General features: G+C 63.0%; 4 protein-coding genes across 5 annotated transcripts in view; 2 read left to right on the top strand and 2 right to left on the bottom strand.

The window, feature by feature from the left end:
* ELL (elongation factor for RNA polymerase II) overlaps positions 1–7,138 on the bottom strand; it is a 50,206-nt gene extending 43,068 nt beyond the window's left edge. The window contains exon 1 of the mRNA XM_064396071.1: positions 6,961–7,138. Within this exon, the coding sequence (XP_064252141.1) occupies positions 6,961–7,095 (135 nt within the window). The 5' untranslated portion in view covers positions 7,096–7,138. The remainder of the gene's footprint in view (positions 1–6,960) is intronic.
* Positions 7,139–8,958: 1,820 nt separating this feature from the next.
* On the bottom strand, positions 8,959–15,534 carry FKBP8 (FKBP prolyl isomerase 8). Its single transcript, XM_064396629.1, has 9 exons — positions 15,411–15,534; positions 14,620–14,916; positions 14,335–14,504; positions 13,955–14,043; positions 13,562–13,779; positions 13,316–13,488; positions 13,157–13,234; positions 11,200–11,337; positions 8,959–9,325 (listed from the first exon to the last, which is right to left on the bottom strand). Exons 2-9 carry the CDS (start codon positions 14,900–14,902, stop codon positions 9,239–9,241), a joined length of 1,236 nt encoding a protein of 411 aa, XP_064252699.1. The 5' UTR covers positions 14,903–14,916; positions 15,411–15,534; the 3' UTR covers positions 8,959–9,238.
* Positions 15,398–17,875, top strand: KXD1 (KxDL motif containing 1). The gene is made up of 5 exons (XM_064396635.1): positions 15,398–15,609; positions 15,896–15,996; positions 16,079–16,231; positions 16,865–16,911; positions 17,412–17,875. The coding sequence occupies exons 2-5, from the start codon at positions 15,902–15,904 to the stop codon at positions 17,645–17,647; spliced, it is 531 nt and encodes a 176-aa protein (XP_064252705.1). The 5' UTR covers positions 15,398–15,609; positions 15,896–15,901; the 3' UTR covers positions 17,648–17,875.
* A 1,165-nt stretch (positions 17,876–19,040) lies between these two features.
* On the top strand, positions 19,041–20,434 carry UBA52 (ubiquitin A-52 residue ribosomal protein fusion product 1). 2 transcript variants are annotated; one of them, XM_064396638.1, is made up of 5 exons: positions 19,041–19,152; positions 19,512–19,629; positions 19,724–19,810; positions 19,899–20,001; positions 20,294–20,434. In XM_064396638.1, the coding sequence occupies exons 2-5, from the start codon at positions 19,527–19,529 to the stop codon at positions 20,385–20,387; spliced, it is 387 nt and encodes a 128-aa protein (XP_064252708.1). In that variant the 5' UTR covers positions 19,041–19,152; positions 19,512–19,526; the 3' UTR covers positions 20,388–20,434. The 2 variants fall into 2 exon arrangements, with proteins under 2 accessions (XP_064252708.1, XP_064252707.1); XM_064396637.1 differs by having other exon boundaries at positions 19,086–19,161.
* Positions 20,435–21,143: the final 709 nt, after the last annotated feature.

Here is a 21,143-nt window from a genome sequence, read left to right as displayed (position 1 = left end):
TAACAACAATCAGCTTAAACTGTCCTACAGAATCACAGAATGGTTTGGGTTAGAAAGACAACTAAATCCAGTTTATTCCACCCCATGGGGACACCTTCCACTATCCCAGGCTGCTCCAGGCTGACCTGGGACTCTTCCAGGGCTGGGGCAGCCCCAGCTCCTCCAGACCTGCTCCTGTCTCCCCACCACTGATCCCACATGAACCTGCCCCAGCTGCCACACGGCTGCTCTTATCAAAGCATAAATGAAATATATGAGCACATACGAGTTCAAAGCTGAACTCATACGTGCTCAAAATAAAGAGCCAAGTAGCCAAGAGGATGTTTGTGCTGATGAAATCTAAATACTGCAAAGATTTAGGCAATTGGTCGCTCTCAGGAAGTTTTGTGGTACCTGCTGAACTGCATCACGTGTGGACACGAACCTCAAGGACAAAGTCTGCGTCTGCCATTAAACCCAACAGCACAGAGTGGAGCCCAAAAGGAGAAATATCTCAGCTTTCCACAAAAATGTGCACTGAAGTGTCCTCTCCTGCATAAAAGCCTGCACAGAGGGAGAGCAGAGGGTTAACCACGATCAGACTGGACCAGACCAGGGAAGATTCCAGGTGGGTGGAGGTGGGCAGCTCAGTCAGCCCTGCTCACCAGAGCTGACCTCTTTTTGAGTTAAACAAATGCTGGTTTCTTTAAATTAGAAAAAGGCACTAGTCCAATGTAAAGAAAGGAGAGACCAAGTGCATGGAGCTGTGTTTTTTCTAGACTGTAATGCAAAAAGGATTGGATTTTGGGAAGTCTGCTCTCCCAGTGCAGCAGGGATACACAAAGCACTCAGCAAACCAACTGCTGAGGGGTTTAACATGCTCTTTAATATATAAATGCCTGAAAAAAAACCCAAAATCCCCAGTCAGAAGGCAATACCAGATTACCAGGGTGTGCAAAAGTTGCCTTATAGCACATGGGATGTTTCTAAGCAACACAGGAGCTACTCCAGAAAACTCTTATCAGCAAATCCAACCTCCTTTCCTGGGTAATTCATCTAGGTCAAGCTAAGGCACGTTGAACACCAAAGCCCAGTTCTGGTGATGCCTCCTCTGTATCCACCCTGGATGAAATATTAGCACAGTTCAGGTTATCAGCATCTTTTCACAAGCACTAAGTTCACTGCAGATCATGGTTCCTCCAGAAACAGCATTAACCTTAATTATTCAGAGGTAACTCGATCCCAACCTTCCTGACGTTGTGACGCCGAGTGACCGCTTTCCCCTCCCTCCCCAAAAATCCAAACAAATCCGGGATATCACACACTGTGATCCCAAATGAGGGGATCCAGCACAGATCCCAGACACAGGGTATCCCTTCAAAGTCTACCTAAACCCGTGCAGCCACTCCATCCATTCAAACGCATTCTCCTGTGCATTAGCAGCAAAACCACCAAGTCAGCCAAAATGTATTCTTCTCCCATGGATTAGCTGGCACAAATTAGTACGGGAGTGACGCATGCAGTCTGTCCCTTCCCATTTTTCAACATGCACAAACACCAGGGATTTGGAGACGCTTCACAAGTTTCTGCTTACAAGTTACAGGCAGAGTTTAAATGGCCTGAAACGTGCAAATCGTTCGGGAGATAACACGGCCATTTACCGAGGAGACCTCAAATGCTCCCTCCGACAAAAGCTCCCCTCCCTCGGCAGCGATAAAGGAGCTGCTGCTGTCCCAACAGCCACCAGCCCTGTGCCAAGCTGCACCAGGACAAAAACCAAGTGAGCAGGACAGAGCACTTCACACGGCCTCAGAAAAGCCCTGATGCTGCAGGAGCACTCCGAGCTGACCAGCAGCAGCCACTCCACGGTCCTTGGAGACACATTGCTCTGAAGAGACTTCTATGCTTCAGACTGAAGTTAAAAAGGTATTATAATAGCTTTGCTTTCTGCTGTTTAAGTGGAGTAAGAAATCAGAATATGCTGAAAAAGAGAAAGGTTTAATTTTGCTGGGTAAGGAACAGAATCACCACATCCAGCTGCTACTGATACAACTGATGAAATATCCCACCTGAATTAAAAAAAGAACAACAGAGCCCCATGTAAATAACATAAAGGGTTAATCTTCTACCTTGCTTCCCCCTGTATTGCCAGAGAGCAAAAATTACTAATTCAAATTCAACCTCTCCAATTAATGGTAGGGTATGTTTTGCTGATAAAAAGCAGATCACGTTTGATTAAAAAAAAAAAAAAAAAAAGGCAAGCCCCATCAGTCACAAGGATTCTGTCACAAACTTTCTATTTTCCTTTGGCACATCACCAATTAGACCTAGTTCTTTAGTCTGCTACCACCAGTATAAAAAAAAGCATAATGGGTTTATAATTTGTCACCAAATCCCATAGCAACTGTACGTCACTTTAGATGTAAATTACAGACAATTCCTTCCAACGCCGTTTGAAAACTATAGAGATGAATCTATAATTTGAGCAGATCCAAATGCTGTATGGCTGAGAGAAAAAGCTTCCCTAAATAATTGAAAGAAAACTGCCACGGGCCAAAACATTCCTGGTGCACAATGTTCAGTGTCTCTGTGTCCCCTTCCTTGCAATGGGAGGTGCCACACTGGGGTCAACGTGAAGAACAGCGAGCAGGAGCTGGGCAGTTCAGGGTGTTCTGCAGATCCTGTCCCAGTTCTGCTGATGAGCCGTACGTGTGCCATGAGCTTCCTCTCCAGCCTCTCTGATTCATGCAGTCATGTCACCGACTCATGCTCCCGATGTCGTAAGAGCCTCAATTTTGACGGACTACAGCATCAGTGAATTAATAGGACAGGAAAAAACAGGTTACAGGCAAGGAGGAATGATGCAAAAAGCTCTGAGATAATTCAATGAATTCTGATTGGAAAGGCGGATTGTTCTTCTCCTCCTGACACCTGCAAGCAGCTTTCAATTCTCAAGTCAGCATGAATACGCATTACCCTAAAGACCCTGTAATGACAGCACAGCCTTCATTTTGTGTGTCGTGCTTTGAACACAGCAAGATGAAGGAATCTCCACAACCTGCTCCAAAAGCCAAGGCTGGAAAGTTATTTCAATAAATAGCAACTCCAAGGGGTCGGGTTAACCCTCATTTCCAAGGGATTGTTTCTCTCACGGTTGGTCTTTGAGCAGCATGGGGAAGATGATTTGGGAAGCCACATCCATCAGACCACAGTCCCAAAACTCAGCTGGGCGAGCACAGGGACAACGTGCTTTGGTTATCTCAGTTATCCCCAATAAATATTTGTGCATCTGCCAAAGTTCACCAGCGAATCAAGCGGTGCCTGCAGTTCAAAACACTCTGGGGTAGCAGGGGCACAGAGGGACCACGGGAGCAGGGCGTGCTGCTCAGCTCCACCACCACGGGATGCTACAACCTCCTTTAACCCTCCTAAAACCACCAGGCAAGGCAGGACCAGAGCAGAGTTCAGCCACTGTTAGGTCAACACATGAAGTGACAGGGAAAGGTGTGCAAGTGCATCACGTTGCCTGTAATCAAAGAAACACCTCTCAGCCACAGAGAGGTTTATAGAAATACGTGGAAGTCGGGAAATTCCCAGGTAAGGGTTCCAGGAACAGCCCTAACACTGCTTATGTGACATCAGCACCTTCGCTGTAAGGGAGACAGAGCTACTGCCAAGGGACACTCAGGTCTGCCATGTGGCATCTGAATCAGGCAGGATGATGGGGACTTACCCAGGATGCTGCTAAAAAAACCAGATGTGAAAAATAAAGGATGAATGATAACTAAGGGTATAAGGTGAGGATGGTAAAATATTTCCTCACCAAGGACAGGAATGAAAGAGGAAAGCAAGGCACAGGTGTGAGGAGCTCCCTTCTGCCTTGACAGGGGCAGGAGCAAAGTTGGGGGGCACACAAGAAGTCACAGAATCATCTAATCCCAGAATGGTTTGGAAAGACCTCGAAGACCACCCAGCTCCACCCCCTTGCCATGGGCAGGAACACTTCCCACCAGATGAGATTGCTCCAAGCCCCATCCAACCTGGCCTTGGCCATGCCCTGCCTTTTTGGGGGGAGTGGCAATGCCTAGCCACACACACACCCCCAAAAGGAAGGCAGCAAGCTGCAGGCTGCTCTAGAATTACACTCCAGGAGAAGCCAGAGCTGTTTTAGGTGAGCACACCAGACTGGCTCCATTTCATCAGTGGACAAACCAACTTGGGACACACTTCCCACTGCTCAGCCCTCTGAGCTCAGTAGCCAGAGCTCTCAGTTTCACAACTGTGGGGAAACAGTTTCAGGGACAGCAAGTTTCACAAGGAGCAGCTGGGTGACATCTCACTGTGTCCCCTGTGAAGGCAGTGCTAATTCTCTTGTTAAGGCTCCTATTTCTTTCAGGTGAGCTACCAAAAAACCCTTCCCAGGATCAGAAGCCAGCAGCCCTGTGAGCTGGAGCTCCTCAGCAGCAGCTCCTCTGTACCCGACACAGGAACAGCTTGCTGGAACATAAGAGTTGGGGATCAATAGCTCAAAATCACAGAATGGTTTGGGCTGGGAGAAACCTTAAAGCTTGACATGTTTCAACCCTTTCCACGAGCAGGGACACCTTCCACTAGACGAGGCTGCTCCAAACCCTATTGAGAATTTGGATCCCTGACCACTTCCTTCCCTAGGACGCAGACAATTCAGCAGAAGCGCAAGAGCACAGCTCAGCAGAGGCCCAACAAGACAAATATCTGTTTCTCCACAGCCCTGCTGCCTGATCCACACATGGTGCAGCTCCACACCAAGCCTGCAACTGCTCTGGCACCAGGGACACTCCAAACAAATGGCAGCTCGCCCGGCTGGGTGATCATTTTTGGATTATGTAATCCCAATACATTATTATTAGACCAAGAACAAACTCAACCAAGGAACTGAAGACATTTCCCTGCCCGTTCTGGCAGAGGGACAGAGCCCTGTGGCAGGAATGGCACGGACGTGCTACCCCGCTGCCCCGAACAGGTCAGACTGCACATGTTGGGCTGCAGGTAGCACAAAGAGCAGCACTGGATTCCAGGCCATTATCCACATTACACAACCGGCGCTTCCACTGCGTTTCAAACCAAACCGAGCAGAAGGAGCCTGAGCACATTTTTTCCATTGGACTACGGCAGCCCCAAAGGAAAGCAGGGCTGGAGTGGACAAACAGAAGCTGCAAAGGTGTGTTGGAGGTGGCTCCTGGCAGGGCCGGGCCGGAGCTTCCGAGGAAGCTGAGATGTTCAACAAGCTGGGGAAACTGTTTATAGAACCCATGCAGAATGAGCATATGTGTTTAATAGCCCACTAATTGTTGCGTTATTCACTACACAAACAAGCAGCTCTTCTGCCCTTATCCCTTCCTGCCCAGTTAATCACCAGGAGCCTCTGACTATTTCTCTTTTGGGTGGCGGTGAAGGAAGCAAAGTTCATTAGTGGCCATTGGCCACCAAACAATCCCGAGCCCAGACTTCATTTAGAAAATAAACACCACTATTCATGTGTGACATGGACTCGGAATAGCTTCCCAAAATATTTAACGCAGCTGCCTGTAGTCTTCCTACTCTCCCTCGCCCAAAATAAAAGGCTTTCCCAATATATAGGTAAGAATTATTTGGATTATTTGTTTCATTTCTCAGAGAGAAAAAAAAGCTAATAATTCACCCTACCCAAGTCACTTATTTCTTCTGACTTCTCATAATGCTGATAAACACTCATTAAAATATAAGTTGATAAAACCCTGGTACAGTCATTACCTTCGTCCTCATACAGAGATTGCCCAATTCAGTGATGTGATGTAACCAACACCCTAAATTAAAAATAGTGTTGTGACAACATATGGTTTATCCTACAGAAGCTGGCAGGCAGGACGCTCCTAATGACAAACGGGTTTAGGCTCCCAGCTTCCCCCAGCAAGGTGAGGAGACAGAAATGCTCGTCGCAGGATCAGAGGCGGAAAGAAAAAATAAAATAAAAATAAAATTACACTAAAAAAATGACAGTTTTGAACCCCTCTCCGGTCCATCCCAACACCAGCTGCCGAGCTCTGCCATTATTCTCTATTTACATGACTAACAAGCTCTCTGGATGCATTTCAAGGAAACGGCACGGAAAAGACAATCTGGAAATTTCAAAATACGGTCTGAACGTGTCTCCCCCCACCACTCCCGGGAGGGGAGCACCGGGCCGGCGGGGGATGAACAACCGGCCGTCCCGGCGAGGGGACAGCGAGGGAGAGACCGCCCGGCCCGGGATGGCAGCACCGGGCACGGACCCGCCGCCCCCCCGGCTCTGGAAACCCACGTCACGTTCACCGGGGAAACGGGGGGGGCACCGACGTCCCTTCGCCCCCCTCCCCGGACACTTGCGGGGACTGACGGCAGCTCCTCGTCACCTCCCGGGGGGGCACCGAGCGCCCACCCCCGCACCGACACCCGGGGGGGGCACGCGGGGGTCCCCGCGCACCCACCGGGGGGGCGGCACACCGGGGGTCCCCCCATCAGCAACCACCGGGCTGGGGGGGAAGCACCGACACCTCCCGGGGCCCCTCGGGCACTCGGCGGAGACCACGACCCCTCCCCGGTCACTCACCGGGGGGCCCAGAAACGCCGCCGGGGACGAGGAGCACGCCGGGGCGTTACCGGGAGGGGCACCGCGGGTCCCCTCCGGTGCCCCTCAGGCACCCGGCACCGGGATCGCCGCCCCCCCCACCCCACTCCCGGTTCCCCGGTCACTCACGGACGGACGGGGAGGGGGGGCCGGGAGCCTCCGCACCCCCTCAGCCCCCCACCAGAGCCCCCCCGCCCCCAGGCCACGCACCCGCTTCACGAGGAGCTCCCCCCTCTCACCTCCCCTCACCTCCCCGCCGGTGCCGCCCGCAGGGCTCCGTCCGGGGGCCTCGTGGCGGCCGCCCGCTCGCCCTCGGCGGGGCCGTGCCCGCCGCCCCGCTCCCGCCAGCCCCGTACCTTACAGGCCTGGTAGCTCTCGAAGGCGCGTAGGGCGCTCTCCGTGAGCTTGACGTGGAAGACGGAGACGCGGGTGCCGCGGCCGAGGCGGCCGCAGGACAGCCCGTACCCGCGCTCCGCCTGCAGCGCCGCCATCTTGGGACCGTCTCCCCCTCCGCGCCTGGGCCGCCGGGGCCGCCCGCTGCCGCCACGCCCCTCCTTATGAATTATTCATGAAGCGCAGCTCCGCCGGGCCACGCCCACGCCGGGCGCCTGTTGCTGGGGCGAGGAGGTGGGCAGCGCGCGCGGCGATTGGCTGGGTGATACCCGGCGCCGCGTCGGATTGGTCCGTAGGGAGGGGGAGGCGGGGATATGTAAATAAGAGCGCGGGGCATGCTGGGGAGGGTGGTCTGGTGCAGCCGGGAGCGCTGCGGGAGCGTGGGGAGGGGGCGGCGGGTGGGGGAGCCCGGGATGGACCCCCTGATGGACCCCCTGACCCACCCCGGGCACCGAGCCCTCCGGGACGGAGCCCCTGACCCACCCCGGGCACCGAGCCCTCCGGGACGGAGCCCCTGACCCACCCCGGGCACCGAGCCCTCCGGGATGGACCCCCTGACCCACCCCGGGCACCGAGCCCTCCGGATGGACCCCCTGACCCACCCCGGGCACCGAGCCCCCCGGGACGGACCCCCTGACCCACCCCGGGCACCGAGCCCCCCGGGATGGACCCCCTGACCCACCCCGGGCACCGAGCCCTCCGGGATGGACCCCCTGACCCACCCCCTGACCCACCCCGGGCACCGAGCCCTCCGGGACGGAGCCCCTGACCCACCCCGGGCACCGAGCCCTCCGGGTGCGAGCTCCCCGCAGCCCCTTGGCATCAGTTCCCCCGGCATGAGACCCCCAGGCATAAACCCTCTGTACCCGCTGGGCATGAGACCCCCGGGCGTGAACCCTATGGACCCCCTGGGCATGAGACCCCCGGGTATGAGACCCCCAGACATGAGCTCTCTGTACCCCCCTGGCCATGAGACCCCCGGGTGTGAGCCCCCCGGACATGAACACTCTGGATCCCCCAGGCATGAGACCCCCGGGTGTGAGCCTGGAGGTTCCAGGCTCCCTCCAGGGCTGATTTTGGGGTGCCAGGCTCCCCCCAGAGCACTGCCCCCCCTGCAGACTCCATGTGTCCCCACGCGTGGCAATAAACAGGCCCGAACGTGAAGGAATTGTCCTTTATTTGGGAAGTTCACAGTCAGTCTGGGGTGCAAGGACAGTGCTACGACCCCCCCGCGAGCAGAGCTGAGGCTGGGCAGCGGCAGGCCGGGGGGCTGCGGGGCAGGGAGGGACCCCCGAGGGGCTTGGACCCACAGCAAGGCAGCCTGGGCAGGGGTCCCCAGCGCTCCCCTCCTCCATCCCTCCCACCATGGGTTCTTTGGCTTCCTTTGGACACTGCACGCTCCAGGGCTGTGCACAGGAGGGCAGCGGGCACCTCCAGGAGGGCTGAGTCCCTGGCAGCCCCCCAGGAGTCGGGGAATGTCGCTGCATCTCCCCCCGGGCACATCCACATGGCTTCCCACGGCTCCCTTCTCCATGCCTCCTCCCGCTGCCCATCCTGTCCTGGCAGCAGGGCCACAGCACCCGGCATGGGCACGGCCAGGACGTGCGGTGAGAGGAGCTCCTGCTGCCCCCGACACCCTCGGGGCTGGGGCTGGGACCCCCCCAAACCCTCGGGGCTGGGGCTGGGACCCCCCCTGATACCCTCGGGGCTGGGGCTGGGACCCCCCCGATACCCTCGGGGCTGGGGCTGGGACCCCCCTGACACCCTCGGGGCTGGGGCTGGGACTCCCTGACACCCTCGGGGCTGGGACCCCCCCAAACCCTCGGGGCTGGGGCTGGGACCCCCCCGATACCCTCGGGGCTGGGACCCCCCTGACACCCTTGGGGCTGAGGGCTGAGACCCCCCGACACCCTCGGGGATGGGGCTGAGACCCCCCCAAACCCTCGGGGCTGGGGCTGAGATCCACCCAACACCCCGGGGCTGAGACCCCCTGACACCCTCGTGGCTGGGGGCTGAGGCCCTGGCTGCCAGGAGGGTGCCCGGGGGTCCCTGCACCCGCCCAGCCAGGGGGGATGTGGGGAACGTCGGGAGAGAGATGCGGCACTCCGGCAGGGAAAGCATCCGTGCTGCGGGGGCTGCGAGCCCGCGGCAGGGCTGGCAGAGCCCCGGGGAGCCCCTCGGCAGGGCGAGGCGGGAGCTGGCGCCGGCGCCGTGCCAGGGGCCGCCCCGGCCGTGCCACCCTCAGTTCCTGGCCGCGATGACCACGGACAAGGCCACGCCGCCGAGCGCGATGGCCGTGGCGCCGAAGAGCCACTTCCAGGGGATGGACTGCGGGGCAGAGCACGGGGCCGTGAGGGGCTGTGCCCAGGGCAGGGGACGCGTGCCGCCCTGCCTGCCCTGCCTGCCCTGCCTCGGGACAGGGCAGCCCAAAAAGGCAGGGCCGTGCCCGGCGTGGCGGCAGGGACAGGGACAGCGTGTGCCGCCAGCTGACAGAGCTGGGAGCAAAGTGCAGAGCCTGCAGCTGGCATGGCTGGGATCCACAGCCAGGACACAGGCAGGACACAGGCAGGAGCACAGGCAGGAGCACAGGCAGGAGCACAAGCAGGGACACAGGCAGAGCACAGGCAGGAGCACAGGCAGGAGCACAGGCAGGACACAGGCAGAGCACAGGCAGGACACAGGCAGGGACACAGGCAGGAGCACAGGCAGGACACAGGCAGGGACACAGGCAGGAGCACAGGCAGGAGCACAGGCAGGAGCACAGGCAGGACACAGGCAGGACACAGGCAGGGACACAGGCAGGAGCACAGGCAGAGCACAGGCAGGGACACAGGCAGGACACAGGCAGGAGCACAGGCAGGACACAGGCAGGGACACAGGCAGGAGCACAGGCAGGGACACAGGCAGGAGCACAGGCAGGACACAGGCAGGACACAGGCAGGAGCACAGGCAGGGACACAGGCAGGAGCACAGGCAGGAGCACAGGCAGGAGCACAGGCAGCACACAGGCAGGAGCACAGGCAGGAGCACAGGCAGAGCACAGGCAGGGACACAGGCAGGACACAGGCAGGAGCACAGGCAGGACACAGGCAGGGACACAGGCAGGAGCACAGGCAGGGACACAGGCAGGAGCACAGGCAGGACACAGGCAGGAGCACAGGCAGGACACAGGCAGAGCACAGGCAGGACACAGGCAGGAGCACAGGCAGGGACACAGGCAGGGACACAGGCAGGAGCACAGGCAGAGCACAGGCAGGACACAGGCAGGAGCACAGGCAGGACACAGGCAGGAGCACAGGCAGGAGCACAGGCAGGACACAGGCAGGGCACAGGCAGGACACAGCAGGAGCACAGGCAGGACACAGGCAGGACACAGGCAGGAGCACAGGCAGGAGCACAGGCAGGAGCACAGGCAGGACACAGGCAGGGCACAGGCAGGAGCACAGGCAGGAGCACAGGCAGGAGCACAGGCAGGACACAGGCAGGGCACAGGCAGGACACAGCAGGAGCACAGGCAGGACACAGGCAGGGACACAGGCAGGAGCACAGGCAGGACACAGGCAGGAGCACAGGCAGGACACAGGCAGGACACAGGCAGGAGCACAGGCAGGAGCACAGGCAGGAGCACAGGCAGGACACAGGCAGGAGCACAGGCAGGACACAGGCAGGACACAGGCAGAGCACAGGCAGGACACAGGCAGGAGCACAGACAGCACACAGCAGGAGCACAGGCAGGAGCACAGGCAGGAGCACAGGCAGGGACACAGGCAGGACACAGGCAGGAGCACAGGCAGGAGCACAGGCAGGACACAGGCAGGGCACAGGCAGGACACAGCAGGAGCACAGGCAGGAGCACAGGCAGCACACAGGCAGGAGCACAGGCAGGAGCACAGGCAGGACACAGGCAGGAGCACAGGCAGGAGCACAGGCAGGGCACAGGCAGGACACAGCAGGAGCACAGGCAGGACACAGGCAGGGCACAGGCAGGGACACAGGCAGGACACAGGCAGGAGCACAGGCTGTTATCAGTGATGCTTTCTGGGCACAGCTCCCAGAGCACAGCCCCCTGCTCCCAGCGGGATCGCTGTCCTGACCAACCACATCCTGCTTGGGATGTGTTAAAACGGGCTGTGTCCCTCCTGGGGAACACTGAGACACGCCCTGGGGATGCCCACCCGCTCAGCCAGCCCCACCAGCCTTACCCAGGGCAGTTTGTCTTTGCACTTCCTGGGGGTGCTGGCGGCGCTGGGGTTCCCCAGCATCTTCCTGTACATCTCCGTCTCCACGTTCCTCTGGTCCGCGTGCTTCTTCACCAGCTTGGAGAGCTCGGCGTGGATGGTCTGGGGAGGACAGCTGGTGTTACCAGCCCTGCACCATCCCTGCCTGCCAAGGAGGGGACCTGCCACCCAGGAAGAGCTGAGGGGGTGATGTGGCCTCATCTCGCCCCACATCCCAGCGCCATGGGGCTGCACCAGGGGACACTCTGGGGCTCCAGTGCCCCTCTGTCCTGCTCGAGCCACTCCCCGCCTGGCAGCAGGGAGCAGAGCCCAGGGCTGGTGCCAGACACCAGGAAAGGGATTTTATCCTTTAATCGAGACAGGAAAGTGTCTGCCTTGAGGACAGACATGAGCCAGCTCTCCCACTTCTGTCTGGGAAAAAGGGCTTAAAACTCAGCCTGGTGTGAAGGGGGATTGCAGCAAGACCTGCAGCGTGTCCACACCTGCTGGGGCAGGACAAGGCTCCGAGTCCTGCGTGGGGCCCACAGGCTCCCCAAAAGCAGCAGGAAGCACCAGGGAGCTGGGCAGGGCAGGGTGGCAGGAGGCTGTTGTGGTGGCCCTGGTGGCACAGCCGTGCTGTGCCCTCTGCTGGGGGACACATCCCGACAACACCCGCTCTGCCAGCCCAAAACGCTGCCTCCAACACGAAAATTTGGGCGTCTGGAGGACAGAAAGCTCCTGCTCAGAGCTCACCAGGGCTGTCTGACAGCCCTCAGCATCCCACAGTGCCCCCGGAGGGGTCAGGAGAAGGGATGTCTGTGCCAGCCTGGCGGCAGGCAGGTGGAGCCAGCATTTCTGGAGTGTTTTCAGCACCGGTAGCCTGGCCCCTGAGTCACCCACGCCGCGACTGGAGAGGCAGCACCACTTCCCAGGAGCCCGGGCAGAGGCTGGGGAGGGCAGCAATTTGCTGTACTTGTGGTTTCACTGGACACGTCACTGCCGGGCACTTGGATTTTCCAGCCCTCTCCAATTAAAAGCTGCATCGGAACTCCTGGGGAGCAGCTGCCCTGCCCAGGGATGTGCCAGGGGAATGGCTCCCAGTGCTGCTCCCTCTCCACCCTGACCTTGATGGGAATGGAAGGGTCTGGGGTCCTGCTCAGCCCTCCAAGGGTGCTCAGATCACCTCTGAAGGTGCTGTGGGGCCACCAAGCACCTGCTCGTGCCACATCTCACCCGTGACCTTCAGGGGCTGGACCACGACATAAATCCAGACAGTCTGGTGAAACCCCCATGAAAGGAATGGATACAGGAGATCCAGACAAGGATCAAAGCCCATCTGGAGAGCCAAGACCCCCAGGACGACCCCTGTGCAGGCAACAGCTCCCTGTCTCCTCCCAGCCTCGCTCCTGCTGGGGTCATTTCCTGGCACTGGTTTTTGATTTCTCCCGAGGCTCCAGTCCTGCAGCTGATCATTAACTGACAGGAAATTCCTGACCCAGAGCTCGCCCTGCCCGGGCGCTGGACCGAGCTCTGGCTGCTCCCAGCACCCGGTGATTCACTCTTGGGCTGCTCAGCGAGTTTGTGGGGACTCAGCTCTGCTCCACCTCCCCCAGCCACAGCACAGAGTGCCCGAGGCACCTGGAGCAGCCTGGACCCTCCCCACGGCACGGCCGGGCTGGCAGGGAGTCCTGCCACCGTCAGGACCGAAGGTCAACAGGGAACCTCACAAGGTGGAGATAAGGCTGGAGAGCAGCCCAGCCACGCTGCACGTGGGGCATCACTCCCAGGCTCTGGGGGCTGCTCCCAGCCTCCCTTCACAGGGCTGGGGGCAGCTCCAGGGAGTCTCAGCCTTCCTGCTGGGGTTTGTAGGGACATGGAGAAGGGAGAAGAAGCAGCACCCAGGAGACCCCCAGCTCAGGGGGAGCACACACCTCCAGCCTACCTTGTTTGAAGGCTCCAGCTTCAGCGCTGCCTTCAGGATGGGAATGGCCTCTCTGTACTCCCCCTGCTGAGCCAGCACCTGCATGGTGACACAGGGATGGAGCAGTGAGGCCTGTCCCCCAGCCCCCCGCCACGCCGTGGACACTGACCCCCTCCTCACCTTCCCCTTTCGGAAGAGAGCCTTGATGTTCCCCGGCTGGTGCTCCAGCACCTGGTTACAGGACTTGAGAGCTGCCTTGAAATGGTCCAACTTCAGCTGCGAGGCCGCCAGGTTGTTGAGACACTTCACCTTCACGTCCAGCAGCTCGGCCTCCTCGTCCGGGCTGAAATGCACTGCACGCAGCCCGCGGCCAGGTCACAGCAGGGCCGGCAGCCCCGGCCACCCCGCCTCGGTGGGGACAGGTACCTTTGGAGCTGGAGCCCAGGATCCTGAGGGCGATGTCGTAGGAGTTGACGGCCAGCACGTAGTCTGCCTGCTGGTAGAAGAAGTTGCCGCGCTCGCGCTTGCGGTTGGCCAGGCGGATCTTCTCCGTGCCGCTGAGCAGCTCCAGGTCCGGCGCGTCCCGAGCCGCCAGCAGCTCCACCTCCAGCGTCAGGGGTGCATTAGGGGGCACGTCAGGGCTCCTAAAAGCCAGGCCGCCACCGTCACCTCTCTGGGGTGTGTGGGTTCAGCACCCCGGCTCAGAAATTCCAGGGGCAGGGAATGGCGTGGGTTTTTGAGGCAAGCCACGAAGCAGAGGTCGGACAGGGGGCTGGGGACAGCTCCCCCACCCTGCCCAGGTGGTGTGTGCCAGCTCACCTGCCCTGGGCTCCGTAGCAGTACTTGGCATCTGCCACGATCAAAGCTGTCTCCCCCATCTCCAGCAGCTGCACGCACAGGTCCAGAGCCTGCAGGGGACAACGCGGCAGAACAGGAGGGGCTGTGAAGGTGCCCCCGCTCCAACCTGCTGCCACGGGCAGGAACATCTTCCACAGGACCAGACGGCTCCAAAGCCCCTCAAACTCGGCCGACACCATGGGGAGGGAGCACGAGCAAGGACAGAGGGGCCACTGCGACCCACAAAGGGGATGTCACTTCTAACCTTTATAGATTTATAGGTTCCCCCACCACCGACCCAGCCCTCCCCGCGCCCCTGAGGGGAGGTCGTGCCCCCACCCCAGCTGGCACCCCCTGTTCACCTGCAGGACATCGCAGTCCCCCAGCGTGAAGGTGAGGCCGGGCTCCTCCTCCACCACGGTGCCATCCTCCAGCGTGGCCTTCAGGCGGATTGTCACGTCCTGCCCCTTCTGGGGACGGCTCTCCGCACCCCGACCCGGCACCAGCGTCTTCTTCTTGAGCAAACCATTCCCTGGCACAGAAAAACCATGGGCACCCGGCGGGGGGGGGAAGCCCGAGTGCCCCCGCCCTTGTGCGGCCCCGCGGGAGCCCGAGAGGCCCCGGTACCGGGCCGCCGGTGCTCTCACCCAAAACATCGAGCCACTCCTGGGGGTCCCCGGCCCCCGCGCCCCCCGCGCCCCGCTCCGGGTGCTGCGCGTCCTCCCGCGCCGGGGCCGCCGGCCGGCCCACGTCCTCCAGCGGCGGCAGCTCGCTCAGGTCATCCTCATCCTCCTCATCCTCCTCCTCCTCCTCCTCCAGGACCTCGAAATCCTCCGCCGTGTCCGGCTGAGCCGCGTCCGCCGCCGCCCCGGCGCCGGTGCCTGCCGGGCCCGGGGAGCCGCTGCTCGCTTCCTCCCCGCTGGACGCCATGGCGGCGGCGCAACCTGGAGCGGGGGCAGACGGCAGCGATCGGGGCTGCTCCTACCGGCAGAGAGGCTCCGCCGGCACGGAGACCACCGGGACCCTGCGGGGGCGGGGGATGCGCAACGGGACGGGGCAGAGCCGGGAGGGCCGGGCCCGGCGGGGCGGGGCTCGGGGATGGGGGGGTCCCGGTGGGATGGGGGGTCCCGGTGGGTTGGGGGGGGGTCGCACCCCGGCCCGGTACCGGGAGGGGGGGGGGGCGGCCCCGCGCCCCCCGCCCGCCCCACGTGACCGCCGCGCGCCCCCCGCCGCTCCCACCTGCCCCGCGAACGCGCGGGCGCGGGCCCCGCCCCCCCGCTCCTATTGGTCCGGCCGCGCCCACCGCGCGACGCCATTGGGCGGGGAGCACGCTCGTCAGCCGCGCGCCCGCGGCGCGCCCCGACGCCTTAAAGGGGCCGCCAGCAGCGCGGCCGCCCCGGCGCGGCGGGCAGCGGGGGCCGGGGCTCGGCACCGGTACCGGAGAGGCTCCGTGATGCCCGCAGGCGTCGCCACCCTCTCGGCCGGCCGCTCTCCGGGACTTCCGGCTCGGCGCGGTGACGCGGCGGGGTCGCGCCGCACGTGACTGCACACCCGGAAGCGGCGCGGAGCGGCCGCCGGTGCCGCCCCCGGTGCCGCCGCCGCTCCCGTCATGTGAGGCGGCGGGACGGCTCCCGCAGGTGCGCGGGCACTGCTGGTGGGAGGCCCCGGGGACGCCACGGGCGGTCCCCCAGGGAACGCGGCGCTGCCGGGACCGGGGGCGGCCGGGGCACCCCCGTTACCGGCGTGCGGGGCCGCCCCGAGACGGGGCACGGCGGCGCGGTACCCGCTGCTGGGCGCATGGCAGGGCGGAGGGGTCCCGCTATCGCGGAGGGGAAGGCGGGGGGGGGGGGGGGGTCTCCGTTACCCCGTTACCGGCACCGGGGGCTCCGGTGCCCCGGGCTGAGCCCCGCCGCGGTCCCGCAGGTCACGATGGAGCCCTCGGCCTCGCAGGTGTTCTGCGGGCGGGTGCTGGGCATGGTCAACGCCGAGGACGTGAACGCCATCATCCTGGCGCAGAAAAACATGTGAGTGCCCGGGGGGGAGCCGGTACCGGTACCGGGAGCCGGCCGGGATCGTTGGCGAGCCCCGCGTGCCTCCCCCGCGCAGGTTGGATCGCTTCGAGAAGACCAACGAGATGCTGCTCAACTTCAACAACCTGTCGAGCGTGCGCATGCAGCAGATGAGCGAGCGCTTCCTGCACCACACCCGCAGCCTGGTGGAGATGAAGAAGGACCTGGACAGCATCTTCCGCAGGATCCGGTGGGCAACGGGCTGGGAGCCCCCGGGAGGGCTGCGGGGGTGGCAGAGCAGGGCACAGGTCAGAGTTTGGGGGGCTCTGAGGAGGGAGATCTCTTGGGGAAGGGAAGATGTGTGCTGCCCATCTCCCGCAGGATCCGGTGGGAGCGGGCTGGGAGCCCCCGGGAGGGCTGCGGGGGTGGTAGGGCAGGGCACAGGTCAGAGTTTGGGGGGCTCTGAGGAGGGAGATCTCTTGGGGAAGGGAAGATGTGTGCTGCCCATCTTCCGCAGGATCCGGTGGGCAACGGGCTGGGAATGCCCCAGGAGGGCTCCGGGGGGCCGGGTGGGGTTTGGGGGTGTTAGAGCAGGGCACAGTTGGAGTTTGGGGGGCTCTGAGGAGGAAAATCTGTTGGAGAAGGGAAATGTGTGATGGAGTGGAGGCTGGAGCTTTGGGTTTCCAGGGCCCTGCTCCGGGTGGGATGGGCTGGGGTGCCCACAAAAGGTGGGATTGAGAAGCCCCCCGTGCTCTGGGCAGGGCGGAGGGGCTGCTCTGGGGGTTTGGGGTGGGAATCCCTCAGCCTCGGGGTCTGCTTGCGGTGCCAGGGAGCCGCGGGGCAGCTGAGCTCCCCACGGACTGCCCTGCTCTCCCCTCGCCAGGGCGCTCAAAGGGAAGCTGGCAAAGCAGTACCCGGAGGCTTTCAGCAGTGAGTGCTTCCTGATGTGCACGTTCGTGGAGCTGTCGGGTGGTTTGGGTGGGGAGGCACCTCAGAGCCCACCCGGTGCCAGCCCTGCCATGGCAGGGACACCTCCCCGTGTGCCAGGCTGCTCCAGCCTGGCCTTGGCACTGCCAGGGATCCAGGGCAGCCCCAGCTGCTCTGGGAATTCCATCACCCTCCCAGGCAGGAATTCCTGATTCCCAATATCCCACCCATCCCTGCCCTCTGGCACTGGGAGCCATTCCCCTTGCCCTGGCACTCCACGCTCAGTTTCCCTCCTGTGGGAAGAGTCTCTGTTCCTGAGGCATCCCTCAGGAATCACAAATCCACGTGCTGGACCCAGAAAACTCAATCCCATTAAATCCACTTACAAGAAATGACAACCACCCCCTAATTTACACTCTGGCGGCTCGCTGGGTTTTTTTAACCCCTGCAATCACTCTCCTGCCGCCCCAGCACAAACCCACCACCTCCCTCTCCCCCGGCAGACATCCACGAGTCCCCCATCCTGGAGGACGACGACGACTTCGACCCCGTCCCCAAGAGCACCACGACCACCATCGCTACCTCGGAGCAGAGCACGGAGTCGTGTGACAGCAGCCCCGACGTCATCTCCCCCACCACCAGCCAGGATTTTGAGGATTTGTCCCAAGGCCAGTACGATGGCCCTGCCCTGAACGGACAGAGTCTCACGGACGAGGACACGGCCAGCGGCCTGGACTAGGAGCCCTGAGCTGCCCCTGCGGAACTTTCTAGCCTGTGTTTTATATTGGTGTGTCGCTCTTTGGGTTTTTGGGTTGGTTTTTTTTTGGTTTTTTCCTCTCTCTCTCGGGAAGAGGAAAGCCAAGGCTGGGAGAAGCTGAGGGAGGAAGGTGCTGCCTCCAGACTGCTGCTGAGGTGTAAAGGCAGCGCTGGCTTCAGGGGGGATCAGTAAACCCTGGGTTGGAAATGCCTCTGCTCCTGTGCTCCCTCCGCTGCGCCCAGGACAGCCGCTAACCCTCACCCTCCCTGTAGATTTCTGGGTGCACAAAAGCCGTTTCCGGGGCGCGGATGTTCGTGTTTTGTAAGGAGCGCTGGCTCGGGGGCTCTGTGAGCCCACCGGGGTCTGTCCCTGCTGCTGCTGGGCCCGTGCTGGCTGAGCTCTGCGCCGCTGGGACGGGGCAGCGCCCGGGGAGAGCCGCGTTTGCCCTGGTGCCGACGCTCAGCTCCTCACGGCGCTGCTGGCAGCTCCACGGGAGCAGGAGCTGCCCAGATCTTCCTTTTCCACCAGCACTGCGCCGTGATGGAGGAGCTGTGCGGGTCTGGGGTCCTGAAGGGCTGGGAGGGGGTGGGACTGGGGCTGATCCTGCTCCACGGGCAGCCCCGGGAGCAGGAGCTGCCCCGGGTGTTCCTTTTCCACCAGCACCACACCATGATGGAGGAACTGTGCGGGTCTGGGGTCCTGAAGGGCTGGGAGGGGGTGGCACTGCAGGGCTGGGGCTGAGCCTGGAGCTGTGGGGCCCGTCCTGGGGTGGTGGAACAGCGTGGGGATGGCTCCGGGGCTGTGGGGCCGCTCTGGGGCCCGGGGGTCAGCGTGACCTGGTCTGGCACTCGGGGGCCGGTCCTGGGTCCAGTCCTGTGGCCGTGGGGTCAGTGTGGGGCTGGTCCCAGGGGCTGTGGGGTCAGTGTGGGTTTGGGGGGGTCACTCCTAGGGTCACTGCCAGGTTTGGGGGGTCAGTCCTAGGGTCAGTGTCAGATTTGGGGCTCAGTCCCGGGGGCAGTGCCGGGTTTGGGGGTCGCTCCTGGCCCTGTGCTCAGGGCGGGGCGGGTCCCCGGTCCGTGCAGCCGCTCCCGTGCCCTGTCCCGCGGTGCCGGTGTCACCCCGGCAGTGACGGAACACGCGGGGCTGTCACGGGGCGGTACCGGAGCCCTCGGGGGCGGTACCGGAGCTCTTCGGGGGCGGGGCCGCTGTCCCCGGGGCGGTACCGGAGCCGCCGGGGGGCGGGGCCGGAGCTCTCGGGGGGCGGGGCCGCTGTCCCGGGGCGGTACCGGAGCCGCCGGGGGGCGGAGCCACTGTCCCTCGGGGGGCGGAGCCGCTGTCCCCGGGGCGGTACCGGGGCTGTCAGGGGGCGGTACCGGGGCTGTCAGGGGGCGGTACCGGGGCTCTCGGGGGCGGTGCCCGTGCCCCGCCGGCAGTGACGCGGGCGCGGTTCCGGCCCCGCCTCCCTTTCCCTCAGCAGCGCGGCCGCGGTGCGCGCGGTGCGGGGCCGGAGCGGGCCCGGGCGGGGGGCCTGGATCCCGGGATGGGCCCCGGAGCCCGGGAGGGGGGCTGGGATCCGGAACGGGGGCTTGGGACCCGGGAGCGGGGCTGGATCGCGGGGCGGGGGCTGGGAGCCCGGGAGGGGCCCGGGGCCGGGTCTGGGTCCCGCGGGAGGGCCCGAAACGCGCGGTGGGGGCTGGGCCCGGGAGAGCGGGGCTGGGTCCCGGGAGGGATGCTCGGCAGCGGGGCTCTGAGGGGCTCTGAGGGGCCGGGAGCGGCGGGGCCCGGCGGGGGCGGGACGCGGCGGCACCGGGCCCGGCCCGGCGTGACGCGGCCGCCGCTCCCGCAGTGACACGGTGCCAAGATGCAGATCTTCGTGAAGACCCTGACGGGCAAAACCATCACCCTCGAGGTGGAGCCCAACGACACCATCGAGAACGTGAAGGCCAAGATCCAGGACAAGGAAGGTAGCGGCGGGGCCGGGAGCGGCGGGGCCGGGAGCGGCGGGGCGGCCCCGCGGGGCCCCGCCGGTGTCCCCACGGCCGTGCTTGTGTCCCGCAGGGATCCCGCCCGACCAGCAGCGCCTGATCTTCGCGGGGAAGCAGCTGGAGGATGGCCGCACCCTCGCGGACTACAACATCCAGAAAGGTGCTCCCCGTGGGGGGGCTTTGGGGGGCGTTTTTGGGGTGCCAGCTGCGGTTCCCCCCCCCGGTGTGACACGGATCTCTCCTCGCAGAGTCCACCCTGCACCTGGTGCTGCGCCTGCGAGGGGGGATCATCGAGCCCTCCCTGCGCCAGCTGGCCCAGAAGTACAACTGCGACAAGATGATCTGCCGCAAGTACGGCCCCGTGTCCCCTCCCCGTGTCCCTTCCCCGTGTCCCCTCCCGTGTCCCTTCCTGTGTCCCCTCTCATGTCCCCTCCCCGTGTCCCCCCGCCATGTCCCCTCCCCGTGTCATTTCCCCATGTCCCCTCTCATGTCCCCTGCCCATGTTCCCCCTCCTGTGTCCCCCTCCCGTGTCCCTTCCCCGTGTCCCCCCTGTGTCCCCTCCCCATGTCCCCCAGCCCCATGTCCCCCCTGTGTCCCCCCCGTGTCCCCCAGCCCCGTGTCCCCGCTCACCTGTCCCCCCCAGGTGCTACGCCCGCCTGCACCCCCGTGCCGTCAACTGCCGCAAGAAGAAGTGCGGGCACACCAACAACCTGCGCCCCAAGAAGAAGGTCAAGTAGAGCCTCCAGCCCTGCCCGCGCCGCCCAATAAAGCATCGCAGTGCTCAGCCCCCTTTTCTGGTGGTTTTTTACCCAAAGTGTGGTTTTCAGTAAAGGGGGGCGGTGCTGGAGCAGCGTGGGAGGGTGGGGAGCGGGGATGGGGATGGGGGTGCTGGTGCTGGGCAGGGCCTGCAGCAGCACTCACTGGGCCAGCAGTGGGACCCCTGCCCACCCACGGGACCCCCGGCCGTGTGCACACAGCAGATGGACACGGGGACCCGGCTGGGGACTGGAACAGCACCACACACAGAACCCCCTGCTCATGGACTGGGACCCCCAGCCATGGGGGTGTCACCAGGACCCTCTACACACCCTGGGACCCCCAGCCATGGGGGTGGCTGTCACCAGGACCCCCTACACACCCCTTTTTACACCCTGGGTCCCCCAGCCATGGGGGTGTCACCAGGACCCCCTACACACCCCTGCTCACGCCCTGGGAGCCCTCTGGTCACTTCTGCAGGGTCTGCATGGACACTGCCCCCCCTGCCCACTGCTGGGACCCCCGGCCAGCCGTGCACGGGACTGGCTCGGTCCTGGGCTCTCCCTGTTCGGCGGCAAACCCACTGGGACCACCTGTCCAGGGACCGGCACCGGGACCCCCTGCTCAGGGAGCCCCCGGAGCCCCCGCTGCCCATCCACCGGGCCCCCGGCCGTGCGTGCACAGCACCGGGCAGCCGGGGCAGGGCAGCGGGAGCGGCGGCGCTGCCGCTCGGTGCC

Source organism: Passer domesticus, chromosome 21 (assembly GCF_036417665.1).
Source record: "Passer domesticus isolate bPasDom1 chromosome 21, bPasDom1.hap1, whole genome shotgun sequence".
NCBI lineage: Eukaryota > Metazoa > Chordata > Aves > Passeriformes > Passeridae > Passer > Passer domesticus.
The sequence above is the reverse complement of the archived record's forward strand: the minus strand, read 5'-3'. Positions and strand labels throughout refer to the sequence as shown.